The sequence below is a fragment of the Alligator mississippiensis genome, chromosome 4 (genome assembly GCF_030867095.1).
Source record: "Alligator mississippiensis isolate rAllMis1 chromosome 4, rAllMis1, whole genome shotgun sequence".
Taxonomy (NCBI): Eukaryota; Metazoa; Chordata; order Crocodylia; family Alligatoridae; genus Alligator; species Alligator mississippiensis.
The window spans coordinates 156606075-156630981 of NC_081827.1; the positions used below are offsets into that span (position 1 = coordinate 156606075).

General features: G+C 48.3%; 1 protein-coding gene across 2 annotated transcripts in view; it reads left to right on the top strand.

Annotated features, from left to right (window-relative positions):
* The first annotated feature begins 554 nt into the window (after positions 1 to 554).
* Positions 555 to 24907, top strand: part of ITGB3 (integrin subunit beta 3) — a 58059-nt gene continuing 33706 nt past the window's right edge. The window contains exons 1-2 of one of the 2 annotated variants that reach the window (XM_059726832.1): positions 555 to 776; positions 17241 to 17326. In XM_059726832.1, the coding sequence (XP_059582815.1) occupies positions 713 to 776; positions 17241 to 17326 (150 nt within the window). In that variant the 5' untranslated portion in view covers positions 555 to 712. The remainder of the gene's footprint in view (positions 777 to 17240; positions 17327 to 24907) is intronic. The other variant, XM_059726833.1, reaches the window with a different exon arrangement.

Consider the following 24907-nt stretch of genomic DNA (forward strand, 5'->3'; position numbering starts at 1 on the left):
CCTCCTACAAGCTGCATAAAGCTGCATAAAGTTATTTTCCAGGTGGAGCTGCCCCCCTGCTCTGAGAGCAGGCAGGACTCTGGGGTCCAGGCACATCCAGAGGGTACGAGTTTCTTCAAGAGAAAACAAGCTGCCAAAAGTTCAGCATTTTCCCCAAAATGGAGCTCGAGCTAAGATGCAAAGGGTATCTTACACCTATGTAAATCAGAAGCAATTGCACTCATGTTCCTGGGGTGATCCTGGGGTAAACTGCCTCTGACTTGGGGGTCTCAAGCCTGGTGGGTCTGACTCCAAGCTGCCTCTCCAGCTAAAACAGACACAGAAAATTAAACCAAGGACATGTGATTTTACAGGGAATAAGCCTCCTGATGAAAGAGGCTAGGGAATGACAGCAGCCTAGGGATCGGTTGTCCATTTCACCAAAGGCCATGACCAAAGGTCATGACAGCCATGAGTTCAGAAGCTATGTTTATATGGTTCTGGTGTGAAAGAGTGAGGGAGAGCTCAGCTCCAAACAGACAGGCGGGGGCACTCTCTGACTCAAACTGACGGAGCAGTTTCCTCCAGGCGGCCCGAGCTGTGCACACATCAGTGCACACTCATGATTCATCCTCTGTGCTGTTCAAAAGCTCTGAGCACCCAGGGCTGTGCTCCATCCCAGGCAGCAGGGCTGTCCCAATCAAGTTCTTGAAGTTCAGGCTGGGAGGAGAAAATGGGAAGGCTCCGTGTGATTCTTCAAATTCTTGTGCTGGCGCTGTGTACTGCTGGAGTCTGGGGTGAGTTACAATGCAGCAGACCTCTGCTTTTTTTTTCTGAGAGCCCCAGCCATGCATCTAATCATTAAAAGACATTCATTTTCCGGTTGTTGGAGGACCAGCATCTCCAGTAACTAGGATTGCCTGTGCAGTTTCCTTTGAAGGGAAGTTTGCACACACTGAATATATCCTGTTGCTTAATTTGCTTTACGTGTTTGCTAGAGGCTGAAATGACTTCTCTGTTTTGTTTTCTTCTGGGCTAGAGGGGCTTATCAAAGGGGCTCATGTAGAATGGTGTATATAAGTTCATGGTTTGGAGTTTCAGCTCTTTTCCTATATGGCCTGTGTGGAGTTACATGCTCACATATCTGTGTATTTGGTGGTCTATGTTGGCTTGTTAGTGACAAAACTGGGGTGTGAATTTGGGCTGGACGTTGTCTGTAAGAATGGGACCTGCATGGTTGAGGGTGTCTGGGACACTGGCTCACTGATGTACACTGTAATAGCACCACTGTACTTATTTCAATATAAGCAATTATTTCAACACCTTGTGATCTTCTCGAATGCCAGGCAACTTGTTGGTGCTGTCTTTGAAGCTGAATCTTCTGATTACATGAAAAATGCAGCTGCAATTGTAAAAGAAAATTAACTTCTCAGCTTTCTGATTACAAACTAATGCTTGAAACTCTGGCTCAGATGAACCCTAGCAGCACAAAGCAGAACAAATCAAAGTAGTCCAAAATGTATTCATATTGTTCTGAAAACTCATGACTGATAAACCAGTCTCATGATAGTTGAGGCTTGATTTGTGAGTCTTGAAGGTTTGGGGTTAGCACTACTAATATCTATGAAACTGCGTACCTCAGAGGTAGCATCCCCCAGGACAGGCCTGTGGACACTGTATCCGTGTGTGATTGATTGCCAGGAGTGAAAATAATGGAAATGCAGAACAAAATCTTCCTTGATGGCATCTGTGGCTATGTAGACAAAGTTATCATGAATGGATGCAGGAGTTGTCCTGGAGATGATATGGCAGTGCCATCAAATATACCACATGTGTGGTATTGTTCAGATTATAAATTAACCTTATTCCCCTATGAAAAAAGATCCATCAAAATTATGCACAAGGTTTACCTATAACTGGCTTCCTGACAATTGAGTTATAATCACACTGTATCACCCTCGCAGGAATATCACATATATTCATATGAAATACTGTCATCTTCGGGGAAAGAGCTATTTTTTCTAATGCTGAACCTGAAAATGTATGGTTGGCCCATGCTGGTTCCAGTCAGGAAAATACAGAACTGGAGATGTTAGTCTGTTTACGATGTGCCTGAGACTATATCCAAGATGATACAGTATGTGATTAGCAACATTGGCTATTTGCATACCTGGAATATTGCACTCATTTCTGGGCACCTCCTTCCTAGAAAGATACTGGCAAACTGGAGAGGAAAAATAAATGAAGACAGGGGTAAGGGAGAGAGCAGCCAATAAGGAAAAGCTAATTGAGTTAAGCAGCTTGGCTAAGTGATGGCTGAAAAAGAAATACAATAATCTCTCTCTCTTCACACATGCACACAATTATATACACATAGTCTATAACACACATGTTCAGGCATATAATACACATCCACAGTGAGGTGTGTTTATATAGGACGGCATGTGGATAATTTGGAGTACTAGTGTATTCTGAGACTGGGCTCTGCCACAGACTTTCGGTGTCTTCTTGGGCATATCACTTAACATATTCTGTCTGTCTGTCTGTCTGTCTGTCTGTCTGTCTGTCTGCCTGTCTGTATCTATCTCTCTCTCTCTCCCCCTGCCCATTCCTCAGTTCCCTCTCTGGAAAATGAGGATAATAGCATTGGTCCTGCTGCCACAGGGTGGTTGTTTTTATCCCAAGACACCATATTTGGTGTTTTTCTTAAGAATCCAGCCCTTACAGTCGTCTGATTTCATGACATTTTCTGCTTCCATTTAAAATATCCAGTAAATTGTTAGTCATCATAGTAGCAAAGGAAAGCTAAAAAGCATGAACCCTGAAGATTTAAAAATAAGGAGGAAAATGAAGTGATCCTAGAATGTATTATTTTTAAAGAAAAATCTCATGATTTTAAAGGTAATCTCATTATTTATTTTTATGTATTTACTTAATATTTTTTTTGCTGACCAAGAAAGGATTCTGATGTATCGTATGGGAATGCTGGGGATTAACAGTTCTGTAGGCATGAGTCCATGAAATGCCAGGAGCCACGCTGTTTGAAATTTGTATACCTGTATTGGAGAAAGCACTAAAAGGTGTGCTGTAGGAGCACACCTAAACTGCCCCTGGAAACAGACTTAGTGACATAACAAGTCATTTTCCTCTCTGACCTCTGTTATACATGTTTTTTAAATACGTATGTGTATGTGCACATGTCCACATACACATTTGGTATGTGTTTGTGTGGCTGAATACAGATGTAGCCTCTGGATGAATGCTTACGTGGTTTGCACTGCAATGACCTTGGCTGTGGGTGTCTGGCTGCCTGTCTGTGTCTAGCAGAAGTATTTTTCTGACTTGCTCTTGGAGTGGGATTACAATGCTCAGTGCAAGCTCCCACAACAGATGACAGACACAGAGAACAGGGCTCTGGGTGCGGAGGACCTGGCTGTGTCTCTCCTCAGCCAGTCCCAGGCCCAGCCCCTGAATGGCAAGAGAAAACTGTTCCCACCAGCTGCCCCTGCTTTTCTCTTGGGCAATGTAGAGACAGTCTTTGCTGAGGTGAGCTGACATGTTATCAGGTAGTGTTGAGGACTCCAGGGTCATAGGAAGCATGTATGTGCATGGTACACACAGGGCCAAATTCAAAGTGGGGCAAAGATGCACTTTCTACACTTGCTTCCAACCCCCTTGATGTGGATATCAAATATGTTGAGACTCCCCTAGGCTTGCCCTGCTTATACCTACTTGCCAACGTGTAATGGAGACCTCATAAAACCCAGCTACAGCCTCTGGGTCCAGCCCAGAGAGGCACTGTCCTCACTGCTCATGAAGGCACATTTTACCAGGAAGGACATTAGTAGCCCCACTGGAATTGGTGGGCCAGGTCCTGTTCTGCCAATTAGCTGCCTGAGCAAGGTCCTATTCCACCCTGCTTCATCTAACTTGGAAGGTGTCTGGGTCCTACTCCCATTTGCTGCTTTGTGTGACTTAGTCTCCAGACTGAGATGACAGCATGTTACAAAAGTAGATGCATTCATGTTTTTTTCAGGGACTTGCTCAAGGTGGAACAGGATCCCACCTAAGCATATAAGTCCAGGTAGGCACCTAACAGATAAAGCACAATCTGGCTTTTAGTGTAGGGACCAGTCTAGATGAGGGAAGCCTAATGTCAGACCTAGTGTATTGCAACTTCTCTGGCACTGATGCCCAGAGTGTGTAGTCCCAGCTGAACTGACATTTCCAGGCAGGTCACATACAATGTCATACAGACCTTCAGGCCTGGTCCACATTGCCCTACACATTGGCAAGCCCTTCTGCCCTGTGCCAAGTAGAGGCTGCCACATCTGAATTTCCCACCTGCAGCAGTGAGGGAATTTTGCATTGGTGTGAATGCGGACACAGGGGTGCTGACAGACATGCAGCTCTCTGCTTCACAGAAAGCACCATGAGTTAGAGTGATTCCCCCACTCCTCAATCCAACAGACATTGGCTGTTGGGTGTGGGGGCAGCAGGGGAATAGAGCTCCACTTGGAGCCGATCCAGAAGGAGCTGCCTGCCTCCATTCTTTCTCCCCTAGCCCCTTTCCCCTCCCCCAGCTCCAGTACTGTGTCTGCAGGGTGGAAGGGGGAAGAAGGTGGGGGGTTGCCCAGCGTGAGCTAGAGAGGGGCCAGTGAATTGGAGCCCCCCTGAGGTGTGAGGTCTAATGCACCCACCTCTGCTCCAGCTCAAGATGGGCAAACCCAGCCTAGAGTTCCCTCCATTCCCTTCTTGCCCTCCCTTCTTGCAAACAGCACCAGGGGCAGGGCTGGACTGGGCTGCATCAGTCCAGCCCTGATTGCATGCAGGGACAGACAGAAGTTAATGAAGGCACTCCACTTTGAAGCGTCTTTGTCTGAACCCTCATTACATGAGAGTTAATTTGTTGCATGCTCAGGAACTTTTAAAGCACTCTGCAGCTGTGCACTTCTGTCAGGGCACAGCTGGAGAGTGCTTTCAAGGGGCCAATCATGCAACAAATGTCACTTCTATCAGTGAGTGTCAGGCAAGTGACAATTGGGTCTTTTGTGTTTGGCAGCTGGTAGCCAGAGTGCTAGTTCTGACCAAAGCCAGGGAGGGACCACAGCCCCCAAGAAGTCAGCAAGGATATAGATTACCCTGGAGGGCAAGTGTCCTGGTTGGGCCTACAGCTAAGAGCTCCAGTATTCCCATCGGTATAAGTACAGTAAGGCCACAGGGAGGAGAAATGAACTGTGTGAAATCAAGAGCATTAAGTTGGGACTGTTGAGACAGCCTAAGGAAGCTGGATGCCTGGCTCTCCTTGAATCACTGTAGGATTTGTACACCTAAGTCACTTCATCTCCTTTGCAGTTTGAAGCCCCAAAGGAGTGTTATCTGAGATGTTTTTGGCAGGAACAGTTCTATCTTGAGCAGGGGTTGGACTAGTTGTGATTTCCTGAGGTCTCTTCCAGCTCTGCTATTAGGATCTTAAGTCTACATATCAGACCTCACACACCAGTTCCACCAACTTGCTGCAGTGGACTGTCCACACCAGAGTAACACCATCATACAGGGGAAGGAGATGTGAGATGTGGCAATCAGTGTGGAGGGAAACACTGCACAAGCAAAATTGGCTCCCGGGGATCCATTTGGGTCCAGCACTCCCTGTGGGACTGCAGGTCCCTCGCCTTCACATGCCAAGCCTGAGAGAATCCCTGACTGGTTGCATTACTGCAGGAATGAGGGGAAGCAGCCAGGAAGGTAATACAACAGATGGGGAGTCGTTAATCTGTACCAAATGCTAGTCATCAGCTGAGCTCTCCTGCTGGGCAGGGACCTCCCTGGGACTTATTATCATTGGTACTCAGATTTCTCTTGGGAAAGGGAAAGGAGAGGAAAATCTCAGCTCTGCAGGAAGGGATAGCTTTTATTTAGCTCCAGCTGGTCTCCCTGGGCCCATAACCCCAGGCCACAATATAAGCTGACCAGGCCTTTGGAGGACGGTGACAGTGCCCCACAGAGCTTATTGTCTGTGTCTACCAAAGGAGTTTCAAAGCTAGGTCCTGGACACTGTGCCTGGATGCAATATTGTCTAAGGCAGGGGTTGGCAGTGTTTTTGAGCAGAGTGCCAAAAAACCCTGCAACCTTCACTTGTAAGATGTTGGCATGCCAGGGGTGGATGGTAGGGAAGCCATGAGGGGCCTGATCCTTGTGGCAGTGCAGCCCTGGCCTCTTCTCTGCTGTCTGCCCCAAGACTCAAGTGCATCCACTGCCGGCAACAAGCCAGGCTAGGGCTATGCGGACCCCAGTGCAGCTGCTTGCAGACTCCCTGCTGCCTGGGCTCCATGGCCAGCAGCAGGGGCCTGACCAGAGCCTGGACTGGCTGTAGTATGCTGAGCAAAATGGCTTTGTATGCCACGCTCTGGCACACATGCTGGGGGTTGCTGACCCCTGATCTAGAGGGGTTGTTTCCCTTTTGTCTTCTAAGCAGGAGAATTCCTCCCTGCCTGGTCCCCTGTAAATAGCACCTCTCCTTCTATTGAAGGTATTGACAAGGCTTCACTGCCATAGTACCACACAGTTGTTTAATGAACTTATTCTCACAACACTCCTGTGAATCAGAAAGTGTAATAACTCCATTTTACAAGTGATTAGCTGAGGCTCAGGGAAGCTAAGAAACCTGATCAAGCTTACTCTGGAAGTCTCTGGGAGAACTGTTTCAAAGCCATATCTCCAAAGACTTAGGCTCCAGCCACTCATAGATTCAAAGACTGTAAGGCCAGAGGGGACCTTGTCATACTGGAAGAGAACTATTCCCTCAGCTCCTGCAAGAGTGGCCCTCCTGGTATCCCTGTCCATGGAGCTTCCTTGTATGTCAGTCCCCGGGTAAGCTCCAGTCAATGTTTCCCTGTCCCCCACAGCAATCTTAGTTTAAAGCCCTATCAAGAAGATAGGCCATCCTGGCTGAGAACAGGGACCTACCTCTCCATGTGACGTGGATGCCCTCTGTTCCCAGAAGTCCTCTCTCCCTGAAGTGTGCATTGTGGTCTAGGAAACTGAAGCCTTCTCGGTGGCACCACCGCCTGCAACAGGGAGCACAGAGGAGAAGACTACCTGAGCCCAGCCCTGCAGAGCCATGTAGTCACTCATGACCTGATCCGGATTACTCCTGGCCGTGTCATTTGTTCCCACATGGATGAGAAGTATGGGGTAATAGTCAGAGGACCAGACAAGCCTGGGGATCCTCTCTGCAACATCTCGGATGCAGGCAGCAGACCTCATGGGCTAGGGGACCCCCCTGCCCAGCTCCCAGCAGCCATGCCAGGAAGCCCCCACAGTCCAGGGCCATGGGTTCTGTCTGGGTGGAGATCTCGGTGGTGCTGGGATGTCTGCGGCCGCGACGAATGACCACCATGGCTGAGAGTGAATTCACACCCCTACCTGGTCCCGGCAGCTCCTCTGCGGGCCTCTGGCCTCAGGCTCCTTGCCTGGACCAGCCCTCTGGGAGCCTCCTGCACGCTTTCCATGCAAACTCCCGCACAAACTGCCACGTCCTAGTAGAGCCACACCTGTTTGCACGTTCTGTTCGCGAGGCTCCCTGGGGGGCTCAGCTAAGAAGGGACCCGAGGAGGGAAGGCATTCCCCTCCTGGGCTCCGCTCAGTCGGTGCATCTTGCCTGGCATAGCCCCACAAGCATGCACACACCTGCAAACACACACACAGTGTCTCATGCAGCACCCTCCAAGCGCCCCCTGTACTCACACAACCTCACCTGGCCCGATACACTTACCTCCTGGTTCTATACTGGGGGGCCTGTGGAGTCCAGGTCTTCGGCTCCCGGGGGCACAACAGGCATTAACATGTGCATCTCCTCTGGGAGCAGGCCCAAAGTGAGTGGGCTGATGATTTGGTCAGTGCCAAGAGGGGGGAAAGATGCAGCCAGAGCCCTGGGAGATGCTAAGCTTTAGGAGATGTTCCTACCTCTCCAAAGGCAGACATTTGGCCATGCCTTCCTAAAGAGGCTCAGCCATGGGAAGTGCATAGGGACTTTTTGCCCGTGAAGATAGCCCCCACTAACCTGGAGTTGTGGGGACAAGCAAAAGAACATCCTGGCACAGGGTCAAGCTACCAATGGGCCCCAAACAGGAAAGAGATAATCATTCATTAGGGGCAGGTCATGTCAGACCAACCTGATTGCCTTTTACGATCAGGTCACAAAAGCATTGGATGCAGGTGTCACCGTGGATGTAGTCTTTCTGGACTTCAGCAAGGCCTTTGACACTGTCGACCACCCCATCCTCATTAAAAAACTAGACGACTGTGGCATCGATGCCTACACAGTCAGATGGATTGCAAATTGGCTGAAGGGTTGTACTCAGAGGGTGGTGGTTGACGGGTCATATTCGACCTGGGGGGAAGCGAGCAGCGGAGTCCCCCAGGGCTCGGTCCTTGGGCCCGCACTGTTCAATTTCTTTATCAGCGATTTGGACGACGGGGTGAAAAGCAACCTATTTAAATTTGCTGATGATACCAAAATTTGGGGTGAGGTGGGCACGCTAGTAGGGAGGAAAAGACTGCAGAAAGACCTGGATAGGTTGCAAGGGTGGGCTAACAAAAACAGGATGCGTTTCAATACGGACAAGTGCAGGGTGCTGCACTTGGGCAGTAGTAACCAGCAGCACACTTATAAGATGGGAAACTCCCTTCTTGAGAGCACGGAGGCAGAAAGGGATCGTGGAGTCATCATTGACTCCAAGATGAACATGGGCCGACAATGCGAGGTCACGGTCGGCAAGGCTAAACGGACCCTATCGTGCATCCACCGGTGCATCTCAAGTAGGGCCAAGGAGGTGATCCTCCCCCTCTACGTGACATTGGTCAGGCCACAGCTGGAGTACTGTGTCCAGTTCTGGGCACCCCACTTCAAGAGGGATGTGGACAACATAGAGAGGGTCCAGAGGAGGGCCACCCGCATGATCCGGGGACAGCAGGGCAGACCCTACAATGAGAGGCTACGGGACCTGAACCTGTTCAGCCTTCATAAGAGAAGGCTGAGGGGGGACCTTGTGACCGTCTATAAACTCACTAGGGGGGACCAGAAGGGTTTGGGGGATACCTTGTTTCCCCTAGCGCCCCCCAGGATAACAAGGAATAACGGCCACAAGTTGTTGGAGAGTAGGTTTAGATTAGACATCTGTAAGAACTACTTCACAGGGTGACTAGGATCTGGAACCAACTTCCAAGGGAAGTGGTGCTGGCTCCTACCCTAGGGGTCTTTAAGAAGCGGCTCGATGCCTACCTGGATGGGGTCATTTGAGCCCAGTTTTCCTCCTGCCCAGGCAGGAGGTCAGACTTGAAGATCTACAAGGTCCCTTCTGACCCTACTTCTATGATTCTATGATTCTATGAACATCTGCCAGGAAACAAAGTCCACACATCTGCTATAGAAGGGTTAATAATAGCCAGGCTCAGGCTTGCTTATCAGGCATGCTCAGGCCCACAATATCTCCCGAGCAAGAAGGATGTTAAGGCATTGCAATAACCACAGTCCATGAGTCAGCAGACATATGTAGTTGTTAAAGGAGATGAAGGGGGAGAGCTATTGCTGGTAAATGAGGAAATTACAGGGTTAGAGAAAGAGCAGAAAGGCTACCTGGGCACCTCCTCCCCTCAGTGTTGAGTCCGCAGTAGTGCTGGTTCAGACCTGCCAGACTGTGACACAAAGGAGAGTGCAGAGGGGGAGAGACACTCCAAATGCAGAAAAGCACAATGGTCCCCCAGCTAATGCATCCTTGCCAGGCCAGGATTACCTTATGTAAACAATAGCTAGAGAGATGCTTTAACTTTATTCCAGGCACTAGATTTCATCCAGGAGTGCCTGGGTGAGATCTTCTAGCCTGTGCCATGCAGGCCCCAAGACTGGATGAACACAGCGGTCCCTTCCACCCTTAATGTCTCTGAAATAATACTGTCTGGCTGAGTCCAAGCCAGCAAAATACATCACACTGAAAAGGGGTATAGTCAAATGTTTCTCTGAAATTGGAGGGGTGTTGTTATGTCTCAGTGGACGGCACGGATCACTCCACACTCCAGTGACACTATCCAGCCCTCTTCAGCTTGGGATCCATTGGAGCCATTCACTCATAAGGATGCCCGTACATCTTTTTCTATGTACAATGAGCTCAAGTGTTTTCCAGTGCCTATTCAGCTCTGCACACTGTAATGACTTGGTTTCTCTCCTGTCCCTTGCCAGGCTAATACTGAATTTCCCCTTGGAGTTTCATAAGGCTGTGTCCCCTTGTGGCTGGCTTTCAGCTGTGATATACCACAGAAACCTAGTCCACCTGCTGGTACCTACTGGGCTGCAGACAGTTAGGGCTTTGGCCAGGCAGGAGAGATTTCATGCCAGAAGAGGAAGGAGCAAATGCAGGGCAGGCACAGTGGCTTGGAAGCTGCAGCTACCACTTCTTCTTGAAGGTTCTTTGCAGACAAAGATATTAGAAAAGTAACTGCTCACACCGGTTGCAGACCCACTGGTAACTAATCAGTCCAATTCCAGGGAGGCAAATCCTGCTGCAGTGCTTACATGTGTACGGCTGATTACTGCTAGAAAATCATCTCCAGGTCATCATTGGAATGACCCATACTCCTGAGCTGCCTGCATGCAGGATTGGGACTGCGGCCTCCAGTGTTATCTTACACCTGCCGTTTTCCCCCCACTTCCAGCGCTGTAGGACTTGGGGGACTTGTTTCCTTCCTGCCTGTGTGTGGAGCTGTAAAGTGGAGTACAGTTTGTGCTGACTGGCCCCACTCTTTAGGCCTGAAGCTCATGTGCTGTTGCCTAGTGAATTAGGATGGCAGCAAACAGATCTCCAGACCGTAGGTTTAGTTTTGCAGTAGCCGTCTCCTAGGTGGATGGCTGAACCAGAACTAAAGCGTTCCACCTACCCTAGTTATTTGGTTTGGGTCACTATTTGTCTGGAACCTCACCTTTGACATGGGAGATCCTACCAGGAAAAATTTCCACACAGGATCACTCTCAAGATCATCGGGACACACAAGCCTCTCCACCACGATATGGTTGCGATCCAGGGAGACAGGGATATGCATCTCATATCCACACCCTTCAGTGCAAGGCAACATCATGGTAACACTGACATGAACACCCTTCATATAGGCAGATGCTTAGCAACACTTGTAATAGAGGTGATGGATGGAGATCGGCCTATTTTTTTCAATTAGTGCCTCACATTGGCAAAACTAAATATAACAGGGCTTGATTCTCCCCCTGCTTCCCATCTTCTCAGTTCAGCAGGGCACTTGCCCAGCTTAGGGCCCAGAAAAAACTACAGTATCAGAATGGTCTCGTGGCAGTCCTCATACTCCCTGGGTACTGGAGTTAGCAGTAGGGGTACAAGTCACAGGGCAGTGAGGAACATTTCCCCCCTGCCCCCAGCACAAACCATGCACCATTCTTTGAAAAATTCACCCCTTAATGAGTGCTGTATTGGGAGGAGCTGGGGGCTGAGCTTTACAGTGCTCAGCACACAGAGCCTTTGCTCTGCATGCGTAACTGAAATGGGCACTGCCTAATGCCCGCATTTTTCTTTTGGCTACAGTAAGTCTTCCTTTAAGCTCTGAGCATCCTAGCAAAGGAAAGCCTATTCTGAACTTGATCGTGACCGGGGTGCAGTATGATTTTAGATTGTTGGTGCAGTCCTATGGGAACCGGCCATGAGGACAAACAGGGTAGGCTCAAAGGACTCCTTCCCGTTTGGATTGCTTTGATGCTCAGTAGAAAAGCCCAACCATGCTGCCAGAACCATCCAAGGTATCTGGGGGAAGGTGTAGCAACATCCGGCCACAAATTATCGTTTCACCACTTCCTTTGTCTGCGTTATATTAATTTTCCTTGCTTTCTCCTTAGCAAGTTCTGTAAAACACTGGCAATTTCTCTACCATCTAGAGCAGAGCAGGGACACTGCAGGGCAGAAAGGCACGCTGGAGCGGGGAGTCCTGCTTTAGGGTGGGAGCCTTCAAGTCTTTCTTCTGTCTCAGCAAGATCTTCCACATATATGGGTAAGGAACAGGGCTGGAATATAAACTATCAAGCTATGCCCAACTGATCTTTCACTGGTGCCAAGAGAGAAGGCCTTGTGCCAAGTACCACTGCCTCATTTCACTTTCTTTTTTCCCCATAACAGGACCCAGGCACTCAGCGCCTCACTTCTTGCCCCAATTAGCAGTGTTTCAATTAATTATAGCATCGAGGGGCCCCATATGAAATGGGACCCTGTTGTGCCAGGTGCTGTACAAACTGTACAAAAGCACATATCTCATTCCTTGCAGGTGCAGGTTCATGAAAACTGCATGGAAATGTCCTTCAGAGTGAGAGTAGATACTAAGAAAATCAAGGTGGATTGGAAGTAGCTGGGGTAGTCACCAAGAGGTCCCCAGCTGGAAAAATTTGTGTACCGGGAACCTCACACACATGTAGACACAGCTGCTCCAGCCAGACAAATCCTACCAGGTTTCCACAGAGCAATAGCAACATAATCCCAACCAGATGGATTATAGTAATAATAGCAATTTACATTCACAATTCTTCCCATCTAAGGATCCCAAGGCCAATTACAAACATGTTATAAGCACTGATGACCCAAAGGCTCAGTGAAGAGGAAGAGACACAGGAGAGGAAGTGGAAGGCATAGCTAGGTGGTATTGAGAACCTGTGACACAGAATGAATGACAGCCTCATGCTGGTATGATAACACTGTATCCACTACTGAAAACTGTCTTGGCAAAAGCACAGCTGAACTGGTCTCAAGGCCTTGCCTACACTGCAAGAACTTTGCATGTGTCCTACCCTTGCAAGCACACGTCCAGCTCCAGCCATAGCAGCAGCTACAGCTCTAATGTACAGAGGCTGCTGCTGCCATTTTAACTGCTGCCTCATCCAGCCCAGAGCCAAAATGACTGGTGTGGAGTTCCCAGCATGGCTAACACTAGTGGAGCCACATGTGCCTTAGCACTCCTGGGGACTAATATGCCTAGCCTAGCAACATGCAGTTCAGCACCAGGATCTTTGAAAGATGAGCCCAGGCTTGGCCTGCCTGTGCTTGCAGCTAAACCCTTCAGTGCCGGCCTCACTGTGCTCTGTTCTCAGCCGTAGGCATCATTCCTGGTGCAGTTAAGTTCCCCAAGGCTTGAACCAGAGGCCAGAAGCACCAGTGCCAATTCCAGCCAATGGCAGTCTTGTCTGTCTACAGGAAGGAGTTTGCAGCTGCCCAGCAAGGCCAAAGTCAGGAGCTGTAGTCTGCCTACTACTCTCCCCTGCCTGGGTTTGTTCTTTATGGGTTAGGTAACTGGCATAAGCAAGTGTCCTGGGCTGGAGGACCCAGTGCTCTAGGCTGCTGCAACAGCTCAGATATTCTCAGGCCTGGGTCTGTTCAGCACCACTGGTAAGGGGCTAATTAGCACAGAGGCAGACCAGTGGGTACTGTCATTCAACAGTACTAATTAGCGTACCCACAGTGTTGTGTGAATGTGGCCACCCTGCTGCTGGTTTAGGAGGCAGCCTGCCCAGAGCAGTGTGGTGAGCTGGAGGGCACAACTGTGCCATGCAGACATGGCCAAGGAAGCTCTCCAACATTGTTCCTTATCCTAGAGACCTCCTAGGAATTCCTGGCCCGATGCACTGAAAGCCTCTGAGAGCAGCGAAGTAATTTCAGAGCACCCAGGAAGCATGATCTGTGCTTTCAGTCTGGGGATTTAACTCCTTGGAATATTGTCAAATCCCATGTTCAGCTGGGAGGCAGCCAGCTGCATGGAAACACAAGAGGCACTCACCCCCTTCAGAGCTGGACGGGGCAAGGGGGAACAAACAGTGAGGCAGTCTGCCTTGGGGTGTGTCCTCCCAGTTTCCTAGCATGCCTCTAGTTATCCAGACCTGCCAGTCACAGTTACTGCCTGCATGCGTTAGCTGGAGTTTCCAGCTGATCCACATCACTGAAGTCAGTGGAGCTACATCAGCAGGGATCCTAGTTTTCTCCAATTAAAAAAAAACAACCCAATTTTCAGATTAGAAAAAGTAACCCCAGGTCCACATTTTTCTGTGATTAAAATGAAATACCACTAATATATTTATATACACATAGTGGTGTTTCATTTGATTATGAAAAAATGTGGATTTGAGGTTACTTTTTTTAAATCCAAACATTGAGAGCAGGGAGGGAATTATCAGAGAAAACAGGGATCCCTGCACATCAGTTTACAGCAGCTGAACATCTGGCCCCTGATGCATGTATGCAGACCTGATTCTCCCCTGCTCTGCTCTTTATTCAGTCATTCACACAAAGAAGGTGTAAACTTCTCCTATTCCAAACTAGGGGAGTCTTCATCCACTTTTCATTGAAGTAACTGACTGCATGCAGTAGAGGGAGATGGAGACATGGGCACTGTTTGTGTTTGAGGGGGGCCCAAGTCTCCTTAAAGAGGAGGGGGCCCTTGGGGTTGCCAACCTTTCCATGGCTTGTTACCTGTTGATAAGTGGGTGTTTAAGGGACTGCAGGCAAGAAGAGAAAGGGGATAGTTAATCATTGACCTACCTGGTGAATAAGATAAAGCGTAGTTGTTAACTGACTCTGAAAGAGAAAAGGTGCACTGGGGAGTTGGCATCTGGTCCTAGCAGCCTAGCATAAGATTGTTCTGGGGCTCCTGCCTGGGCTTCTGCACAGCCCTTTGCAGAGAGGTGGGCCAGGTGGGAACATGTGAGCTCTCATATGAGAGGAGCAGTGTATTGCCCCTTGGCATGGGATCTGTAGACCAACAGGGCGATGTGTGAAGTTTGGAGTCTAGGGATCAGAGCACAAGACACATGTAGAAAAGATTCCCTAGTGAGATGTGGGGCTGGCAGGCTTCCCTGTCTCAAGAGGCACTGGTGTGGCTTGTACCATGAAACCTTGTAATACAAACCGAAGGGGGGGAGGAGGTGGCATTGCCTGAGGAATGAAGAAATGAATGCCAGTCTCCTGCACTGTGCAGACAGAGGTCACTGGGTAGCTAGGAGAGGAGGGGGTGGCTGCCTACAGAGTCACACTGTACCACTGGGCAGAGAGGGCTCTGTGACAAGAATGCATTTTGATGCTCAGCCAAGCATAAATAAATATTCAAATGTGGGTAGATAGGAAGCAAGGAGCCCCCCTAGCAGTGCATGGGTCATTCCTCACTGGGACAAAATTGCCCGTATCAGCATTCTTCATCTTAAGCCTCACTCTGCCTGCTGCACAGTGAAGCTACCTGATCCATTATTGGCACCAAGCACCTTGTCCCAAAATTGCGTTGAACCTTAGAATGGTAGGAATTTGCCTCTGATCCTAAGCTATTGGTGGCACTTGCTTTTCCTACTACCCACTAGGTTCCATCTTTCAAGTTCTCCCAGTCCTGTTGTTTGCGGGCAGCCCCAGTGTATAGCTGATGTATGTAGCTGGCCTCACTTGGCTTTCTCTCCTGTCTCTCTTCCAGATTCCTCCATGATGGCTTTGCATTTTGCCCCAGCCTGCTCTTAGCTGCCTGCTTACACCCTCAGTGATGGCTTATGCATCACAGACAATTGGACCACTGGTGACACAAGCCAGACTGTGTGCAGTGGCTTGGGACCTTGCCGTTCACCTTCTTAGTTATGACTTCATAGATTCATAAATACTAGGGCTGGAAGGGACCTCAGAAGATCATCGAGTCCAGCCCCCTGCCCAAGGGGCAGGAAATCAGCAGGGGGATGACGTCAAATGGATGGATCTAGGATTTTGAAAAGGGGGGTGAAGATGGTGTTGTGCATCACATATAACACAACACACATTTTTCTCCAGTTAAAAAAAAAACTAACAGGTTTATTAACATGCTAGGAGCCTAGAGTTATATTATTCAGTTTAAGATTGAAGGAAAAGAAAAAAATATTGGATTGTGCATTCATTTGCTTTATCATGCTATGTATAAAAACACAACGAAGTAGGAAAAGTAATCAAAAGATTGTATTGATTTGTTCTGTAGTCCTTAGAATCTTTTTCAGATTCATAAAACAAAGTGTAGCCTTCTTGATTTTACCACACCTTCAGCTCTCCTGTGAAATATGAGTTTCCATTTCTACCTAGGAGAACTTTTACAATCTCTGTTCTCTCCTATGCCTGATGAAGGGTATGTGCACCCGAAAGCTTGCAAAGAAATAAAATACTTTGTTTGCAAATATCTAGTTGGTCTAATAAAAGATATCACTTCTTCCATGAGTTTTGATTCCTCTAACCTTCTTGAGCATTTTGAGAATGCATCCAGTGTTTCACTGAATGTTATTTTCATACCTGAGCTATTGTTTACCTGAGTTAATGTTCACCTGAATTGATAGTTTCACACTTGAGTTAATATTTCTAGCTAGAATTTAAAACAGTTTGAAGGAATTTGAAATAAGAGCTATACTTTCAGGAGCAGCTAACAGACAGCAGACCTGCATAAGAAAGCATAGCTTGATTAGTAAAACCATTAAAGACCATTAAAAGGAGATTAATGCTGCTGTGCTGCCACTGCCAGGCAATTGGTTTTAAACTTTTGAGTGGACCAGGAACCAAAAGGTATGCAGTTTACCACTGCACACTGCCCCCCACCCCTGAATCTACAGCCTGTGTCCTCATGCAAAAGGACCGCTGCCTTCCTATATGGGTTTGTGTTCAGTAGGCTCTGTCCCAGAGATGCTGATAATGAGTCTCTCTTTTGAATACCAGACCATAGATCTTTTGACAGTTTCTTCTTCTTCCTTGTCCCAATACATTATGATCAGAAAGCTGCAGGGTGGTGACACCTGACAAGGCCTTGGTAGGGTTTTCATAGAAGCAAGTAAGCCTGAGGCAGAACCAAGCAGCATAGTTCAAAGAAGGGAGGTCCTGGAGAGGGTAGACAAGACTGGGCTCTGCTCTTGGCTGGCATATCATTTCTTGTCTCTGCCTCCATCCCATTTCTTCCCTTGGGCTGCTTAGACAAAGCTTTTCTAAGTAGGGGCTGTCTCATACTGTGCATATGGACCTTGATCTGAGCTGATGCATACCACCATACATATTGCAGTGCATTTCAGCATGTTCTAGTGCTTAGGCTCTGACCAGTGCAGACCTCACTCCAGCAGACCTAGCACATGTTGGGAAGGAGCCTCTCTGCATTACCAGTTGGCATTTAGCTGTCAGGGGTGCCACACTGTGACAGGCTGTAATTGCTCTTTTGGTCTCTCTCTCTTCTAGGAAGCAACATCTGTACCACTCGCGGAGTGAGCTCCTGCAAGCAGTGCCTGGCTGTCAGCCCAGGGTGTGCATGGTGCTTCCAGGAGGTAAAGGCCTTGAAGGGCTCAGCATTTTATTGTAACCTGCTAGTTCCTTCCATGGCTGCTACTGGTCATAATGATAAATTAAACCAGCCCTTTGACTTGAATCCAGAGCCTATCTGACCCCATCTCTGCTACTGGTGTCACTGCGATCGTGTAACAATATGGTTGGGTGCCAAGTTCTTTCAATTCTCTGGCCAGGAATATACTAGTGGAGGGCCCACATGGAAAAGATGCCAATCCAGTGTAGAGGCAGTTAGCAGGGCTGGGAGCTTGAGGGCTTGAGGGCTTCAGCCAAGAGCTAACTATTCTCAATGAGGGTGAGACTTCTGTATAGAGGAACTCATGGAAAGGTGGAAAAGATCATACACATCTATAACAGCAGGTTCTAAGCGCTTCCTCTAAGGAAGCGGTGGGCAAAATGCGGCCTGTCAGGCCATTATATCCGTCCCACGGGTCCCCTAAAAAAATTAGAAAATTAATATTTATCTGCCCCTGGCTGCCTGTCATGTGGCCCTTGATGACTTGCCAAAACTCAGTAAGTGAATCGCTGATCCAAATGTGGTGATCAGTATGACTCTAAGCAGAAAAGCAAAACCCTTTGGGTTTTTTAAGTACCAGCAGAAGCATCAGTTTATTCCAGTAAAAAACAAAACAAAACAGCCTTAGCCCTGGCAGGCATCCCAGTGCCTAAGGCAATGACAAAAAAATTCAAAACAAACCAGAAGCCCAGGGGGAAAAAAATCTTCCTGGCCGCAGCTGGTGACCAGCAAAAGCCCTGACATAAGTTTCCCTAAAATCTCCCCCACTACAAGGATTGGCCTTTTGGAGACAGGGTACTGGTCTGGATGGACTTGGGGTCCTGGTCGGACAGGCAATTCCTATGAAAATCTGGTCCATATTTGGCTGTTTTACAGAGGAGCTGAGTAGAACTGGTTAACAAGTTCCAGTTATTTGTTGTTGGGCTGGGGAAGGGGGGGGGGGGGGGGGGGGTTGGTTTTGGGAGGGCAGTTAGTTGAAAAATAATTTTTTTCCCAAATTTCCAGCAATTTCTGTCAGTATTTTGATGAAAGGAAACAGTGATAATTTCAGCATTAAAAAAAAACAACTTCTGCTTTTAAAACATTGGGTTTCGGTAACTTTCCAGTTTTTCTGAAAACCAAAAGTTAAAAAAAAAATTGACATAAAACATTTGTTTCGTTTTCCAAGAAAAAAAACCTCAAATCTAAAGGAGAGTTCTCTGGAATGTTTTTAACTCCAAAAAAGGTGTTTTAGTGGGAAAAAAAAGTGTTAATAAAAATACATCAGTGCCAGGGTTTTAAACCTTTTTGGAGCCCTGGGATTTTAAATGCCCAACTCGGGACACCACAAGAGGCAAGGTTTGCATGAAGTTTTGATCACCTGCCAAACCCTACTGGAGCATTAGCACATTTGAATATTGAGGCATACCTGTACAGCTTGAGCTCTTTTGAAAATCTGGCCTAGTTGTGGGTAATGAACCTTTGAAAATCTGGCCCCAGTCTTTGAACCTCTTCAGCCTGTAGGTTGTGGCTCACCACCCCTATAGTGGTGACACCTGTATAGTGTTGATGTCAGGCTGGTTTCAACTTGCAAGGAAAGGCAGAGGGTGAAGTAGAAAGAACCATTTCTTGCTTTCCATTCATTGGCATCCTAAGTTTCCACTGGTCCCCACCTAGTCAGACACAGGGCAAGGCTATCCTTAGGTGTTAAAGGCTCCTGGTTCCAGTAGCCTGCTGCTACATGGGTTGTGAGGAAGTATGTGTGCACACCTCCGCCTATGTTGTACGTGTCAGAATGCATGTGCACATGCGCTAGAAAGGGATCATGTGAGTCTTTGTGGGAGGGAAGGGCATACACTGATGCATCCTGTGTGTGCTGCCATTAGCAATTCCCCTCTGATAGTGCTGCAGCTGGTCAGGTCTGCACCCTTATTCAGGATAAGTGAAGCTCGGAGATGCTTGAAATGATATGAGGCACTTCTCTCTGGCTTGTGAAAGCCAGACCAGCTCTAGGTTCTGGTGCAGAGTAGGAAATGGGCTATAACAGGCTCTGATGCAATCTGTCTCCCCCTCCCAGGATCTGAAGCAGGGTAGCTAGCTGTCTGAGGCTGCTGCGGAGGTTGAGAGCTCTTTCCCCAGATCCAGCAAAAACTTCCAAAAAAGGAAATATTTTCTGCACCCACTCAGGGCTGTGTTTACGTACTGACATGGCAATTAGCAAAGGAGCTGTACCACTGCCAGCAGCCAGCCCCCAGAACCTCAGACTCTGCAAGCCCTGCTCAACCACCCAAGGTTTCCCAACATCTGGGCTGAATTGTCTTAATTTAGCAAATAAGTTTTTTCCCCCCCCTTGGGTCCCCAGGCCTGCAGCCTACTCTATTTAAAGGGACAGTGCCCTTTTTTATATTTCCCCCTCTCGCTACAATTAGTTCTAGTCCCAGCATTTGTATTACAAGCCATGATCCTCAATCATTTCCATTCAGTCCTGGCTTTGTACCAGAGCTGGAGAGGGATTCTGCCAGTGTTACAGCAAGGAGCCATGCTGCCCAGTGAGCAGCCCTACGGAGTTAAGTATTACAAAGAGCTTCTCTGCTTTAATAACGTTTGCAGAATCAGACCATAAATATCCTTCAGGCCACAGAGACAGGCTGTGACCTGGGCTTGATTATTAATGTCTATTGCCGTGTTTTAGATTAATCCACAAAATCATGTGCCTGTTACACTTTCTTGTAACCCTCCCTCAGGGAGGTCATCCAGCTCTGTGGAAATCCTATGAAAACAAGAGAGCAGGCCAGGAAAGAAAAGGGCAGGGACCTGCACAAGGAAACAGGCAGAGAAAGCTCTGCTTTGCCCAGGCAATCCCCAATTGAAGCAAGTCAGAGACTGCAGCTGGATTTAACAAAGGGATGGATGACTTAATAACCATTCATAACATTTGCATGCAGTGATCAAAAGGTTTGAAAACCTCTGGTTTCAAGATGTAAATTAATTGCTGACAGGAGGCAGGTTGAACCATCCCTCCCCCGGCTTGGTTCAACAGCTGTGCAAGTGCATCAGACTAGGGGGAGGATGCCCCTCGAGTGTGGGGTGTCTGCTGCATGAACCAGCCGCCTGGGTCAGGAATGTATTTTTTCTAAAAGCTCAGCAGAGAATCCTAGTTCCCTGGTTGCCTGAACCTCACCCTTTAGTTGCTGGAAAACAAATAACAGACCTCTGCAGTGCAGAATGATTATCTTCATTTCACAGGTGGGAAAACTAAGGAGCAGAGAGGGGAAGCAACATGCTCACAAATGCCCCATAGCAAAGCTGGAGTTAGAACCCATTTTTGCTGCCTGCCAAGTCAGGGTCCTGCTTGTACCTGTTGTCTCAATTCAAGAGACAGCACTAAAGAAGGTTGGGGACAGGGTGATTAAGGTTTCTCACTGTTGCTCTAGTGATTAGAGTCCAAGCCCTGTTCTGAACTCATACCCAGCTGACCAGCTGTAAATGAGTTACCTGGAGACAGTGGCAACTCCACGCCCTGCCAGTTGCAGTGGCCATGACCAGGCTGGGCCTGGGGGGTGTGAGCAGTGCTGAGGCATCCCTGTTCTATGCCAGCCCACAGCTTGCCCTGGGATGCTCGTGTGGCAGTGGCAGCCCCCAGCCCTGCCAGCTCGGCATAAGGTGGAGCAGCACAGAGTGAAGCGGTGTGGGGGCAGAGGCAGTGGCAGGGGTCCCAGTCAGGGTGTTGTGTCCAAGGCAGGGGCCAGTCTGCATGGAGACCAGCCCCCAGCCCCATATGCAGCTCCCCACCCAGCTGTGCACAGTCTTCATGGAGACCAGCCCCTGGCCCTGGCACTGGCCCTGGCCCCAGACACAGTGCCATCATCAGGCTTTCCACCACTGCCACTGCTCCTGCACCACAGTGCTTCACCCCATACCAAGCCAACAAGGCTGGGGGCTGCTGCTGCCATGCGGGTATCCCAGGGCGAGCTTCAAGTTGGCACGGGATGGGGGTGCCCCAGCACTGCCCAGTGAGACCAAGGAACCATATCCAGCCCATGAGCCATATTTTGCTGACCCCTGAGCTAAGGGATGTGAGCACTGAACAACCAGGGGGGCAATAAGTGGCAATGTTAATGTCTTCCCTGATAGCTCACCAGTTTTAAACCAACGCTTGTCAGTAGCAACTACATTTAAATCTAATACTGGTTAGCAGACAACAGTCTCGTGAGCCCTGGTTGGAGTGTGTTTCTAGAGGGATGGGAAAGGGGCTTCCTTAGGCATTCACTAGGAATCTCATTGGAAGGGCACAGACCTGAAATTGCCCCTTCATCATCAGGAAAAAAGCTTCCTCTGTGAACTCAGGAGGAAGGGAGGATGGCCAGGCCCACATCCAAATGTCAGCTCTAAGGCAAAGGGTATTGCTAAAGATTTGTCTGATAGTCATGGACTGGCTACAGTGGGGAAAGGGGCAAGCAACTTAGGCCCATTTACAAGAATCCCAGAGTGCAATCCCCAGCCAGGGTGTTAAAGGTCCCGTCTTTGCCTGACCACAATGGTTGTGAACCAGGGGCCTCTATACAGGAGAATACCACTGATGTGCTTCCACTTATTGGATTAAAGTGATAAAGTAGCTTCATCCCTTGGACTTTCAGATCCAAGTTCGTAGCTCAAACCAATCTGCCTGGCTGAATCCAACCACCGCAAACTCAGGGGAATGTTTGGATCCTATATTTGAAAACTTTCTGCTCAGAGATGTCCCAAAGCCCATTGTAAAAATACAGGGCCAGGAGCAGACCTCACTTACAACATTCTACATCAGGAATTGCTCCACAGAAGTCAATGGAGCTTCACCTGCCTAAAGTTGTTGCAAAAAAAAATTAGGCCTGCACAGCTCATATGTTTTTAGATTTAGCGAGATGCATGTTCTGTTCCTCTAAACACATATAGTGGGAAGCCATGGAGAGGGTTCTTCATAGAAATTCTACCCTGAGACACAGAGACATAGTAGTTATAGGGAGCCACAGACACGGACTGTATCTGTCCCTGATAGTTCGTGTCACAGCAGTAGGGGCAGGGGTGGAATACTTTCAATATTTATCTTTCCAAGGAACCTTGTCTCAGCAGACCCAGAGCATCTGACAACACCTGCCCCTTCGGATTAGAAACCAGGAGGGAGGGAAGAACAAGGAAACCTTCTCAGATTAGAAACAGGGGGCTGACGATTCACAATGAGCTAAACATTTCCATTTCCTGTCCCTGAGGGGAGACTGAGGGCCTCTCCAGTAATTATGTTGCTATTCCATCTCTTTCACTCCTTTTTTGGTGCTGTTCCTCCCAAACTCCAGCCTGGGGGAAACTGGGGTTAAGAGATTAGCCTGGGTTTTTCTCAGGAACTCTGTTTAATAAAACAGACTGTCCTGTTAACTGTCTGGTTTCTTGCTCAGATGGGGTTTCTGGTGGAGCAGGGTGGAGTTGTAAGGAAGACAAAAGAGAGGCTCTTTCTGCATGGTTTTGCAAATCCTCCCTTATGCAAAGCTACTGGCTTTGCACGCTGGTACCTGCTTTACCCAGGGAAATCAGAGCCAGAGCAGAACAGGAGCCCACTTGGCTGCTCTAGCTCCACTGCCTGTCAGTGTTCAAATTGTGGCTCTTCCATGTTCCAGCAGCAGGTCCACTATGGATAGTATATTGCAGAGCTCCTGGAGCCAGGAGTGTTCCCAGAGGCCATCATCTTAACCCTACCAGAGTGAGGGATTTTTACCCTGGTGTTTCAGGATCTCTAGTTCCCTGGGGTCAGGGCGAAGGCTGCACTGCACCAGTTTCTTCCATAAGTGCCAATTGTAGGGTTTCATTCACCATTCTCAGAAGCAGCTAGTGCTCCTGACCACTATTCAAGAGGGAAACCCGGTCTGGTCTGGTCAGGCAGTTCCTCTGCTCCTAGCGGGAGAGCAGAGTCAAACTCATCTGGGGAACAGTTGCCAACAGTGACGAGATTGTCCCCATCCCATGGCCTCTAAAGTGGCAGGAAACTAAAGCCAGAGTAATAAACTATGACCAAGGCATAACAAGCCTTAACCATGCATGCACAGAAAACCAAGTCAGTGGCAGGGACTGTAGTCTGTACCCTGTGAATAAAGAAGGCACTCCGTTTGCTTGCAGGAAGGAGTAGACTGTTGTCTTGTGGGCCAGCCACTCAGTGACATGGTTATACACCTCCTTCAGGTTACAAAGGAGCTTTGCATCCCCCCTCCCAGCTGAAACTGTGGTCACACTGTGGTTTGGTGCCTCAGTGAAAGCTGACCTCATTTTGAAAATCTAAACCAGCCTAAATTCTGACCCCAGCAAAAGGTGCACAGAGGGGACTTGTTCCTTCTGCTTCATGCACGTACTCTCCAAACAAGAAGCGCTTTGGCATTTCCCATCCACCATCTGGGCAATACAGGCGCCAGAGAAACAAGGTCACTTCCAGCTTCAGGACTCACTCCTTGTTTACAGGGAGATCATTTACTGTAATGATTTGCTGCAAATACAGAAGCCTCATGGGTATTTTAAAGGTACATGCTTCCTGTCATTCTGTGCAAGTCAGCCATTGTTTCATTCCCCCTCTTTGGGGATCTCCATTTCCCAGGGTGAAGAAACACCCATCCCCACCCATGCTCTGCACTTGTGGGGGCTAATGTTCGGTATGTGGCCTCCATGATTCCTGCAGCACCCAGGGCTGAAGGCATCCCCATTTTCTCAGTTATTTATTATAAAAACTGCTTGACTGACAGTTTCAGGTTTTGAAACAGAAAATTATTTTCTCATTTTTGCTTAACTGAAATGTGCAAAGAGAAGAGTAAACACAAATCTTTCACCTCTTCCCCCAATCAAAGTGGGGGTCATCAGTGCTGTAAATACACAGGCTATGTACAGTCAAAAAGCCTGAGGCTGCATCAATTCAGTCTTTGCAGGTTAGTTTAAACTGCAGAGATTAAACTGAGAAACAACTGGACAGACATTTACTTTTGATTCAGGAAATACAGCCATACCTGCAGTGGCTCAGGCCAGAAGACAGGGGTGCTAAAGCATAGTGCTCTGGCATGTATCCAGCATGGGCTGTGTATTCGCTTCCTCTTCCTGCTGTCCCTGAGGTCTCTGTCCCACAAGGGCTAGGGACAGAAGTTACACATCAACTGATTTAAGTGATCAGAAACTGGTTTAAACCTGTAACAGAACAGGTGTTCAGTGCACATAAACCAGTCTGAAAATGGCTGAAACCAGTTTGAGATAAACCTGGTTGAATGTAATATCACACTTAACAGATTTGGGTAAAACTGGTTTATGCAATGTCTGTCCCAGACCCCTTGCTGGTTTAAGATAAACCAGACACCCCAGCATCCCTGCATCCTCTCCGGGCTGGGTGGGGCTCTCTGCTCCACAGCAGGTCTTGCCCCTCCCCTCTGCTCCCTGGCTACAGCTCTAGCAGAGAGGGACTGCTTCCCCCTACCCCCTTACCACTCCCTGTTAAGCAGGAATTCCTCTCTCCCCTCTGCCTTGCTGAGAGGTGTCTGTGTATTAGCTAGCAAACCACATGCTGGAT